At 43.0% G+C, this 12629-nt stretch overlaps 1 protein-coding gene across 1 annotated transcript in view; it reads left to right on the top strand.

Moving 5' to 3' along the window:
• SUDS3 (SDS3 homolog, SIN3A corepressor complex component) overlaps nt 1-12629 on the top strand; it is a 33322-nt gene that overhangs the window by 5923 nt on the left and 14770 nt on the right. The window contains exons 4-8 of the mRNA XM_079762975.1: nt 636-707; nt 3663-3682; nt 4930-5086; nt 11459-11571; nt 12496-12552. Coding sequence (XP_079619101.1) covers nt 636-707; nt 3663-3682; nt 4930-5086; nt 11459-11571; nt 12496-12552 — 419 coding nt within the window. The remainder of the gene's footprint in view (nt 1-635; nt 708-3662; nt 3683-4929; nt 5087-11458; nt 11572-12495; nt 12553-12629) is intronic.

The following is a 12629-nucleotide window of genomic DNA, read 5'->3' as shown; positions in this document are numbered from 1 at the left end:
TACTGTGTTTTATCATTATGATTAGGAAACACTTCCCATACTAATTGGGACCCTCATAACGAGCAGCTTTTGGTAAAAGCAATGAAATGAGTAGAGATTTGATAGGAATCTAAACCTAAGCTGTCCAGTATTATCACTAGCCACATGTGGCTATTTACATTTAATTAAATAAAATTAATAATTCAGTTCCCCAGTTGCATTAGCCACATTTCAAGTGCTTAGTAGCTACATGTGACTAGTGGCTACCATATTGGACAGTGCGATAGGACATTCCCATCATTGCAGAGGAAGTTCTAGGTGGCATTTATCTAGACCTAATCTTATTGCAGGAGGATTAAGTCTTTCCAGAAAGGAAAGCCCGATGATTCAAATTCCAGCAGCAAGTGATCAGAATCCCTTGAGGTTGCTGGCATCTTTCCATAACTCCTCACTTGCTAGAGAGCCTCAGTTCTCTTGTGTTTGGGTGATTTCTGCTGTGTCTTCCTTTGGAGCCAGAGTCTAGTTAGCTCTGTGTGTGCCTTTTCTTGGTTCCAGTTTCATTCTGATGTTAATAAGGCAGTTACTGTTAGTGCTAGAAAACAACTTTAGGAACCAAAATGGAGAGTAATTTTTTATTTTCTAAATCTCAAAATCAGGTACGTTACAGGAGTATCAGAAGAGGATGAAAAAACTAGATCAGCAGTACAAAGAGAGGATACGAAATGCAGGTAAGACTCTATCTTAAATGGAACTGTATCATCTTCAAATTTTCTTCCTTTTGCTGATCATCAATGTAATGTGGCTATAAGAGTTTTTCTCCAAAATATATCTCAAATATCTCATTGAAGGGAGAGTTTTAAGGAAGAGACTTCCAAGGTGCAGTTATATAAAACGGGTTCATCCTTTTTTCCAATCAAGAATCATAGTTGAGGTTGTTAGTGGTGGCTCCTTGCAGTCAGGGTATATCCCCCCGGTTACCCCCAAAATCACACATTCTTTCTTGGGTCTGCATGGCTGGCTTAATGGACGATCAGAGGAGCTGACAGGGAAAAGGATTGTAGGTTGTTTCACTCCTATTTAGAGTTTGCTGCTTCTAGTATTCTGTGCTCTGGGAGGAAAGAGTGTGCTCTTGTTTCTCTCTCTCAAGTATTGTAAACATTTAGAGACAAAGAATAAGCTTTTGGTCTGTCATACACAGTAAACGTATTCATTCAGCAAACGTGTTCATTCAGCATCTGCTACATCTAAGTTCTGTGAGCAATATGAAGTAGTAAGACATTGTTCTTGACTTAAGGAAACTCACTGTTTCATTGACAAAAGATATCCAAAAGTGTAAATGAAGGAACATTACTGGTATAAGTTAAAGAGTCATGCAAAAAGTAAGATGTGATGACTACATAAAGTGTGTAAACACAGATGCTGTGTTTACAGAAAATCTTTAAAAGTATATTTTTATTGACTTCAGACAGTAAGGGAGGAGAGAGAGATAGAAACATCAATGATGAGAAAGAATCATTGATCAGCTGCCTTCTGCACGTCCCCTCCTGGGAATTGAGCCCGCAATCCGGGCATGTGCCCTGACCCAGAATTAAACCCTGACCTCCTGGTTCATAGGTCGACACTCAACCACTGAGGCACTGTGGGCTGTGTTAAATTTTGAAGCTCTCATCAGCTAGCATTTTGAGTGCGGCATGGTATTTGTTTCTGCAGTGGTAAAAGTGATGGGTTCTAAAATGAGGTGTAGGTGCTATCCTCTTTCTTTCCGATCCAGTGACTTCCCAGCTTTCTGTTGATGGAACCCTTCCTTCTCTCCATCAGTGAGTAGATGTTCAGTGGACACCAACAGGTGGAAAAGGAGCTGAAGGCGTGAGGAGTGCTGCGACAATGGGGATATAGTCATTAGACTTCTGCCTATCTACATCCCTCCTGCCCCTATGATTACCCCACACCCCTTCCACTCTGAGTTCCTGAGGCATTTCCTTGGGATATCTTTAAAAATCTCAGTCCTCCTGGAGTTCCCTTTTAGCAGGGAAAGGAGGTGGTCCCGTGGAGACTGAGGTCCTTAGGTCAAGGTCTTCCATCACTTTATGTCTTGTGCCTTTAAGCAGGTATTTGCTCTTGGAGCCTTAGTTTGCCCATCGTAGAGGGGAACCTACCTCACGGAATTGGTTTAAGATATAAGTAAAGAAAGAAAATTGATGTGAGCAACTTTTCTTAAGCTAGAACTGCAGGGTGAGCATTGAGTTTTTCTTAATTCCACTCTCAACTCTGTCCTCACATGATCTTTCCTAAACATCCTCCCACCCCCATAAAAATGCAGAAGCGCTCCTAAATTAGTCATGGCTTGAGCTTTAAAAAACACATTCCATGCAGAGATAATCCACCTGCTTTAGTTGTGTCTGTTGTCTGGCTGCTTTAAAACTGCCACCAACTCTAAATGCTAATTGTCAGTTTGACTTGTTGGTGCAGGTGTAATTTCTCAGAATGGCACAGACCTCGGGTGTCTGGCCTGTTCATGAGTGGACCAAGTATGAAGCAATCTTAGGAGTAAGCATGTTGGACTGGCTGTATTCTTGTGCCCAGGGATTTCCAGTGATCAGGGCTTTGGGCGGGGGTTAGAAAATAATGAGTGGCTTGTCCCTCTGCTCAGTTAATTTTCTCATTCAACAACTGTTATTTAACATTTAGATCTTTAATCTGGAGTCCCTGAAACTCTCAAAATCTTAAGACGTATGTGTGAATGTGCATATGTGATTTTTTTTTTTATGGGGGAATAGAGCTTAGGATTTATCAGATTTGCAAAGGAGACTGTGGGGAAATGTGAACAGCATCCCCTGGAGTGGTGATCTGCCAGCAATCTTTGTGAACCTTATGCAGCGACTCCAATGTCACCCAGGAAAGATTAGAAGTCAGGGACCTATTTTGTTCCAAGTTCTGAGTTTTGCAGAAGGCCTTTCAATCTAGTGGTGGGGGAGCCGCTGGATTAACAGTTGCTAACCGCCTGGCACTAAGAGGGTGCTAAATAAGCTGTTGAATACTGTGGGTAGATACCTTTAGGTGTCTGAGAGGGGGTTGATGAGTGAAGGGTCCTCAGGAAAGGCCTGTTGGAGGAGGCTGCATTAAATCTGACACTTGGAAGTGAATCAGAGAGACCAGAGGGCTTTGCTGGTGGAGGCATGGCTGTGAACAGAGGCTTGGCGGGCTGAGAGCAAAGCCCAGGAGGGCGCAAACCTCTGCCTTCTAAGTTTTTGGGGATTGTCTTTCCTTACCACATAGAGCCCGTCACGCAATACTTTGAAAACAATGTTGACTCTGTTTCTGGAGTAAGTGCATTGCTGCTTCCTGCCCCATCCTGCCCTGTGGGACTGTTGGAGGATATGTACTGAGAGAAAGAAGGGATCACTTTTATTTTTATTTTGCAGAGGTAGTTTGGTGCCTGCTGCTTGTTTTTGCCCTTGGACAGAACTGCCAAAGCTGATGCTATGCAGGGCCAACTTTTAAGTAGACACAAGTGCTTCTTGCATCCTTCCCCTTCATGTATATCAGCACTTTACTGATGAAAACATTTGCTCTGTGTAATCGTGCTTTCAGAAAGCAATTACTGCTCCTAAATGAATCCTAACATACTGTCTAGAAAGGTGACACAGCCTAGTGAATCTAATTGCACGTTTTATCTCTTTCAGAACTCTTCCTGCAGCTGGAAGTAAGTACCATGGATCTTCTGGGTTTGCAGGCTCTTTCTCAGACTGGAATCTTGCTCTCCCAACTGGTGGCCTTTCCTTCTATCACCAAATAGATAGTTGGGAAGCCTCCAGCTGGAACCCTTTGTCACTGTTCTGTTTGACAAAAGGACATGTGGTCTCACTTCAGAAATTCCTTCTATTCATTTGTTTGTTGGGCAGCCTCTGCTTGTCACTGGGGACTAGGGGACACTCACCCCTGAGGGCTTTCTTGTTGACTTTGATCTCATATTAAAGCTATTTCCCTGGGAGTATGTCTGAATTATAATGGTCTAATAATTTGTTGTATTGGTCCTCGAAGGAGCTCAGTTTCTGAATTGGCTCAGTAGTTCAGTTCTATAGCTGAGACTCTCTGGGTTAGCAGGGAAGATGGATTAAAACTTTTATTTAGCAGACATCTAGTGCTGGTCTGTGTGAGGCCAGGGATAAGGGCCGCCTTAAACTTGAACAATGTACTGCTCCCAGAGTGGCTTATGTGGGGGATTGGGGAGGAGTAGGGGTTGTGAGTTTATCAGAGCCACACATGAGTGTGAGAAGATCATGGTTTATCAGAGCCACATTATTGGAAACCATTTTTGTTCTCAAGTCAGTGCAGCACGGGTAGTCACAGCCTGAAGGATCACATGATCCATAGCCACTGCCCACCATAAGCCCCCTGGTGAGATTTAGAAAATGGATGTTTATGCAGTTTTTATTTAGTATAATTTCAGTGTTTAGTACTTTGGGGTTCAGACACCTAGTAAATGGTCTACTCTAGTTGATCTTTATCTTACTGTAAATATCAAAACATATAATAACTCGTGCTATCTTGACTCAGTTAATTTTGAATGTAGATATTTCATTTCATCTGGAATGTACTGTTTTCCTTTGAAATTAAGTCCTTAAAGGGTTTATTTACTATCGTTGAGGGATTAATGTTCTATTTTAACACATGCCATAAAATATAAGATGTGGAAGAGAGGAAATACCTGAGTAGCTAGTGGGGTATACTCATGAAAACAAGCAGAAGTTGGTTTAAGTTGACCCATTCATTGGAAAACTGGCTCCCAGAGACCCCCATTTCTGCAGGTGTGTGTGTGTGAGAGTCCAGCTATTTCTCCTCTTTCTAGTAAAGGTATTTTCTTTGATCTTGCAGTCTTTGTCAGACTTCAAGGTGGAGCCCTGGCTGCCAGAGCTATGTACCCCTATTCTGTGTTTCTCTTTTGCTCAGACTGAACAAGTGGAAAGAAATTACATTAAAGAGAAGAAGGCAGCAGTAAAAGAATTTGAAGATAAGAAGGTTGAGCTGAAAGAGAACCTGATTGCTGAGCTAGAAGAAAAGAAGAAGATGATTGAAAATGAAAAGCTAACCATGGAACTGACTGGAGGTATGAAAGCACCAGCAGGGTTCTAGGAGCCCTGAGGCAGAGCCTGGGGGGGTGGTGGAGGTATTCCAGTTAACTCCTTCTGTCTGGTGTCTCAGTTCCTCATCAGAGCAGAGCAAGCTAAAAGGAGAGTGGGCTTTGACATGACAGGTCAGATTTCTAACTTTGTCTTCATTGGCTGTGTGACTTGAGTCAAGCTGCTTAACTTCTCGGAGCCTATTTTCCTCCCTGTAAATGGGGCTCATTATGTCCTATCTCTCACGATTATGGCTAGTACAGTGCCCTAAACATAACAACTGTTCAGTGAACTGCAGCCTCTACTTTATTTAATTTAATTCTTGGGTCAGCTGCCATTTGTGTCTTGGTTATGTTCACAGATTACTTACCTGAGTCCCTCTGAATTCCTTTCCTGTAAAGGTAGTCAAGTTACATTGACTCAGAGCCAGGCTCTCCCTTGCTTTCTAGGATTTAGTAATCTGCATATGGAAACTCAGCAGGTATGAGGGAGAAGCAATATGGACCAACTCTTCTGTTGCCATATGCAGTCTTATGAATCCTCGAAGGATATAGGTCAGGAATTAGTTATTTTGGCACTTAGCAGAGTTTCCATCAGCAAATACCACAAGGAAAGTCAGTGGTCACTTGGATATGTAAGTGGCATGCCTCTTCCCACCCCAAAATTTAACTTTCATACTCATATTCTGAAGGTACTAGAGCCCTGGCATGCCTAATTTTAGTAGGGGTCCATAGTGAATGCATTGTTTCTATGTAAGTCCTTGGGGTTGACCTTGAAACTAAAAGTAACAGTTAAGAGCGGTGTTTCCCCATCTGTATTTTTGGTGCTGTGAACTAATGACACAAATTGGCCTCCCAGTTGACATAAACTTCTAGCTCCAATTCCGTGAAACACCACTGAGAATGTGGTTGTGTCTACAGAGGGAGTCTCACACTTGAAAAATCACTCCTTTGATAGTTTCCTCATTGAGAGATGTGGCAAAAGGAGTGAATTCCTTGAAGACCTCTGAAAGCAACTCGGGAATGGTGTTTTGAGTGAGAATGGATGCTAAAAAAGCACCATCTTGTTTTCGTTACAATGCTTTTTTAATTAGACTGTGAGCACTGCGGTACCTAGTTTGGTGCCAGCCTGCCTGCCTGTTTTCTGATCCACACACCATTTCTCTGATGGTGGCTGTAGCTGGCATTGACGCCTCATCACTTTCTGCTAGAGCCACCAGATGTTTGGGAGCCTTCATTAGGCTAGTGGGAAATATTGTCCTTTATAGCTGTTCCCTTTCCATCTGCAGGGAAGGATATCATCACCTTACCTGTGATTTGGCATCCTAATTATTGACAAGCGATAGACATTGTTTTGCCAGGCAGTTTTACAGCCAGAATCTTAACTGGGACAGGAGGCATCCTCAGTGACTTAAGGCCAAGCCTGCCAGGGTAGAAAAGACAAATAAACACGGGGAAATCATTTGTAACTCAGTAAAATAATAGATGACAGAAGTGCTCAAAGCTAGCTATGGGCATTAAAGGTACCGATGTACTTTCTCAAGCCATTTGGTACCCTTGGTATGGAGACAATGCCAAGATAATGATGGAGTGTGGGAAGAAAAGGCACTGGAGCTAGAAGGATAATTAGCATTTCCACAGATGGTGCTGTTATGGTGTTGGATTAAAGGCCTGATTTCTTTCCTCTCACTGATTGACTTATTTCACCTTTGTGGATTGATGCCCAACACCAGCGTTGCCCAGCCCTGCCCAGAAAAGAGATTTCTTAAAATCTCCTTTTATGGTTCAGCCTTCGGACTGAAGGGTTCCAGGTTTGATTCTGGTCAAGGGCACATGCCTGGGTTGCGGGCTCAATCCCCAGTGGGGAGGCATGCAGGAGGGGCAGCCGATCAATGATCTTCCTCTCATCATTGATGTTTCTCTCTCTCTCTCCCTCTCCCTTCGTCTCTGAAATCAATAAAAATATATTTTTTAAAAAAAGAAGAAAATGTCCTGAAAAACAAAATGAAATAAGACTGATGAGAAGCTGAGTCCAAATAACCCATTGGAAATGGGTGGATCTGGTGACCTGCTTTGTGTGAACAGGATTTAAAGTGGTATAGACCTCCATGGGAATTAGGGAGGTTCTCTTCAAACCTCTAGTGGAGAACTTATGAGGACAGCTGGGTTGTGCATGTGGAAAGGTATATTGTCAGTAAAGAACCCTAGGCTAAGTTCTAGGTCAGTGCTCCCCCAATTTGAATGTGTATGAGTCACCTGGGGGCTTCAATAAAATGTAGATTCTGGTTCGGGGGTCTGGAGTGGAGCCCAAGATCCTGCATTTCTAAACACCTCACTGCTGGTGGGACCACACCTTTAGCAGTGAGGTTATAGGTAGAATTACCTGAGTGAGTTTTCTCTGCAGTTGAGGCCAAGGTTGAGGAACCCAAATACTTAATGAGAATTCAATGAGCTTGAAAATGTGGGGAGCTTTATCATTTTTAATTCATTTTTCCTCTTCCTATCTTCAGGACAGCTGCCTTTTCTCCATTCTTCCAATAGCCCACTAACTGCCACTTCATTTTCTTTTGAAAGTTCTTGCCCCACCAGGGGCATCCTCCAATCCTCAGGCCCCTGTTGAAGCTACTCATGACCTTAGTTTCCTTCAGAAGATACTGGATCCATAGTTGGAGCCATGAGTAAATATAATATCAATATAGAAGCTCTGTTTCCTGAATACTTACAATGAGCCAGTTATTATATAAAAATGATAGAGCTGTCTCTACAGGCTGATGGATATGGATGAACCCTGTCATGAACTTCTGTGGTGGGATTTTCTCATTTGACAAGGAGATGGTAGAATTTACCATGGAGGGTTGGTGTAAAGATTATGAAAGATAATGCCTAGTATTACGAGAGATAATGTCTTCAATGAGCAGCTGGTGCACAGAGTAAGGGGGGTTGGGAGTTGTAACCTGATTCAGTTCCTGCAGCTCCTGTGACTTGACTTGCCAAATTAGGCTCAGAGAAATAGCCTTTTGTTCAAAGTTCCTCCAGTGAGATAGTGGTTAAGCCAGAATGTATCCGACTCCAAGCCTGTTTTCTTAAATACCATATTATATGGACTCCCTACATATACCATGGATTCATGTAGTACTAAGTGACTCACAAAATGAGACTAGCAGCGAAGATCTGTGTCCTCAAGGAGCTTGTGTTCTAATAGTGACCAGACTGACAGTTTCCATATCTTCCACAACGTGTGATGGTGTTGGTGGAGAAAGAGAGAGATCCTGAATGAAGATAAAGATTTGACAGGCTTGTTTTTCCCCATTGTAAAACCTTGAAAGGTATATGTGGTTGTATTGACAGAAGAACAGGAAGTTTCTACCCAACCTGTAACAGAAGAATTAGATTAAATTTTTGGATTTTTGAGTGATGAAATTATGATTTTCTGAGTTTATTAGCCACGATTGGACTGGGTTGTTGTCAGATCTTCAGCTATACCTTTATATCCTTACTTCCATCATGGATTGCCCATCCTCCCTACCCACCAGACATGGCCGCCGAAGGGTAAGGAACACTCGGCCCCTCTCTGTAGTGGACAGAATGCCATGATGTTCATGAGCTAGGTGCTTTTTCTCTGGTGCTCTTTAAGGTGGAGTGAGCTCCTTTACACCATTTTCCAGTTAGGTATGCATGTTGCAAAGCCTCTTAGTTGGCAGCAAGTCTGTAACTTCTATTTCAGCTGTTTGTGCCTTGACTTTTACTTATTTTTTGTTAATCCTCACCCGAGGATATTTTTTCCATTGATTTTTAGGGAGAGTAGAAGAGAGAGGGAAAGACAGAAACATAGATGTGAGAGAAACACATGGACTGGTTGCCTCCTACACTCACCCTGACCAGGGCCCGGGCCAGGGAGGAGTCTGCAACCAAGGTACGTGCCCTTGACCAGAATTGAACCCTGGACCCTTTGGTCCACAGGCTGACGGTCTATCCATTGAGCCAAACTGGCGAGGGCTGCACCTTGACTTTTAAAAAAGATTTTTGTGGTTTTTTTCTTGGCTGAAAATATGCTAATAAAAACTACCATTGATTGAACTCTCATTATGGCTGGCACTGTACTGAGAGGTTTACCCGTATCATCTCACGTAATCCTCACAACCCCTTGTGAGGGCGGTTTCATTGATATTTCCATTTCATACCTGAGGAAACTTGAGACATAGAGTACTTAAGTAGCCTGCCTTAGGTCACACAGCCCCGGCAGGGATTCAGACCCGTTGGCCAGTAAGCCACCGGAGAAGGGTGCATCTCAGCATAGGCTAAGAGATTTCCTTTAGGGAGAAGCCCCCAAAGGTGAGTATGTTTATCCTTCCTTCTATCTCCACTTCCAAGTACCTTTTTATGAATATTCATTAGGTCTGTGTTTCTTACCACTTTACCTCCAATTCCTTCTTGGGGGAAGAAATCAATTACCCATTTCTGTTCTTAAGAGCAGCATGCAGAAATGCCATTTGACTTTGTGCGCATTTTTATGACATACTCTTACATCCCACGGTTAGCCGTCGTGGGAGCGCTACATTTGAAACCTGCAAGGCTGTCTTGGCTGCTCCGTTGATAGTGTGTATTTTCCAGTTAACTGTATCTCATCATCAGGCTGGGGTGGGGCACATTCCATGCTGGGGTGGAATTTAAGCATCTCTTGGGGGGAAATGTCCCATACTTTTGGCATGTGGCAGTAGAGATTTGTACACACGCTCTGGTTACTGTCTGTGGAAGTGGTCACAGAGAGAGATGTTGTGTAGGAGTTTACTGGGCAGAAAAGAGGAGGCTAGGCGGCGAGGACTGCGTGCAGTCTTGTAGGCAGCAGTCTTGTAGGCATAAAAGTATGGTGCCTTTGGGTAACAAAGTAGCTAAAAGCTCACACACAGGGTTCATGTGAATGAAGGAAAAGGGAGAAGACCAGAAATGAGGCTTGGCTTTTATTCTGTAGAGAGTAGGGAGCCATTAAAATATTTGAGTGAGGTGCAAAAGGATCTGATTTGTCTCGTAGGAAGACCACTTTGAGGGAGATGATATGATGAGGGGTTGGAGTTGAGAGGTAGTTAAAAGGCAGAATTGCTATTATCAGCTGGATTTCACACCTGGATTAAGGAAGACAAGTCATAAATGGCAGATTTTGTTCTGGCTTGGAAGGATGAATAGATGTGATGCCCCTGAGACACAGGAGAAGCAGCAGCCTTGGGAGGTGAAACAAGAAGAAATGGGTTGGTTTGGAGCCTGGAGAGTGTATGGTGGTGTAGGCTATAGGTGGCCTTTCAGAAGGGTGGGTGGAGCTGGAGTTGATGATCAGAGATTCTTTGGAAAAACAGGCTGAGACTGACTGGACTCCAGAGATCACTAGTTTTAAAGGGGCAGGCCAGCAGAAAGGACCTCAGAGAGGCATGTCAGGAGAGGAGAGATTTGTGTGGCAGTGGCTGGGGAGGAGAGATTTTAAGGCGAGGGGAGTCAGCACCCAGTATCAGACTTGGCAGGGAAAAGCCAAGAAGAATGAAAAGAGGCCTTTATTATGAGCCTTCATTGTATCATTCTTGATAGTCAAGTAGCTACAAACGGTTATTAAATAAAATAAAGAGTTCGTGTTTGTAAATGAAGATCTCATATAAAATAGTTGGCACTGAGGCCACTGGCCTCTAAAAGAGCCTTTTATACCAGTGAGCTTCAGTTCACCCACCCTCTGTGGGAACAGCAGGAGTTAGTACACAGCGATGACCCAAAGGTTCCTTCTAATCCCAAGAGCTTGCGACTCTGTGGCCTCTTTAAATTTGAGGGAAGAGGAGGAAAATCCCTGGTTTTCAGGGTACTGGAGAGATTCCTGAAGCGGTTACAAGAGTAGACAGCAGGGCTGGGCTGCGTTTCTTTCTTTTTTTTTTAAAAAAAAATATATTTTATTGATTTTTTTACAGAGAGGAAGGGAAAGGGATAGAGAGTTAGAAACATCGATGAGAGAGAAACATCGATCAACTGCCTCCTGCACACCCCCCACTGGGGATGTGCCCGCAACCAAGGTACATGCCCTTGACCGGAATCGAACCTGGGCCCTTTCAGTCCGCAGGCCGACGCTCTATCCACTGAGCCAAACCGGTTTCGGCATGGGCTGCGTTTCTGAGAGGGATGTACACTTAGGTCAACCGGTCTGAATCTTCTAAGCATGACCTCTTCTCTAACGTCTGACATGGGTGTCTGGGTTGGGCCATGTGTGGACCAGACATTCCCAGTAAAACTGTGGTTGGGTGGCTATGGGGCAGGTATTCTTACAATATGGAAATTCTCACTGACTTCAGTGGGGACTGGATAGATTGACCCATTGCATTCTTGCCACAGATTCTATGGAAGTGAAACCCATCATGACCAGAAAGTTGCGGAGGCGACCAAATGACCCTGTCCCCATTCCAGACAAGAGGAGAAAACCTGCTCCTGATATCCATTTTCATCAGGCCTTGATCACTTTTCCCTGTTTAAGACCATCGAATCCTTTGCTTATCCATTTGGTAGAATACACTTGGCTCTTGTCCTGCAGAAAATAGTCATACTGTATGTGATTAGAAAGGGTTTGGCCGTTTTATGATCAGAGTCCTCAATTGCTACTGCAATTAGGATTTATAGAGAGAGTTATTTGGAAAGGTACTTTGTGTTGGAAGTTCAACCCGGTTTTAATACTTGGAGATTCAGGGGCAACTGAAAATTTCAAGTGCATTAATTTTTTTTTACCTGTAAAATGAGGACAGTGATAGCTGGCTTTTCTGCCTCAGTTACCTGTATCCCTGGATTGCACACTTGTTAAATTAAAGCAAGTGAGATTTCAGTCAGTCATAAGGAAGCCCCTTTAGTCATAAAAATGGGAATGGGAAGAGGACATGTAGGGGAAGTATTGTTTCTATCCTCTTGAGGATCTAATAAATAGCCTTTTGCACTAAAATGGTTATTTGTCTGCCATCAGGAAAGGGCATAACTGCAGGTTCCTTTCTCTTTACAACTGAGAATGTAAGTTGCGAGGGAAGAGTAACCCCAAATATGTATGTGAAGTCTTCAGATCTTTGGAACAAAAGCACTTTGTAAGTTCAGGATGAAGTTCTTCTCTTGTGTGCTGTGCGCACTATTATTGTAGTTACCTGTTGACGCTCATTCCACCTTTGCATCACTGAAGTTTGTAAGATGGGGGGTATGAATTCTTCTGTATACCTGGTGCCATGACATTTAGTAGGAGAATCAAAAATTTCCAAGAGACGAACTCTCATTGTAAAAATGTCATGTTACATAATCACACTTTGTAAACTAAAATACTGGCTCCATTTTGTTGAATTCTGTTTGCTTGGAAACCGTGCTTTTCAGACACATTTCTTTAACTCTCAACACCCCAGCTAAACTACTTGTTAACGGATGAACAGATCATGGAGGATCTGAGAACGTTAAATAAGGTACAGTTTTGATTTATTTGAAATCTCAGGGTTGAAATGATTTTCAGCTTTACTTTGTTCACGTGTTACTTGTTAAA

This window comes from Cnephaeus nilssonii (assembly GCF_951640355.1).
Source record: "Cnephaeus nilssonii genome assembly, chromosome: 22".
Classification (NCBI taxonomy): domain Eukaryota; kingdom Metazoa; phylum Chordata; class Mammalia; order Chiroptera; family Vespertilionidae; genus Cnephaeus; species Cnephaeus nilssonii.
The sequence above is the reverse complement of the archived record's forward strand: the minus strand, read 5'-3'. Positions and strand labels throughout refer to the sequence as shown.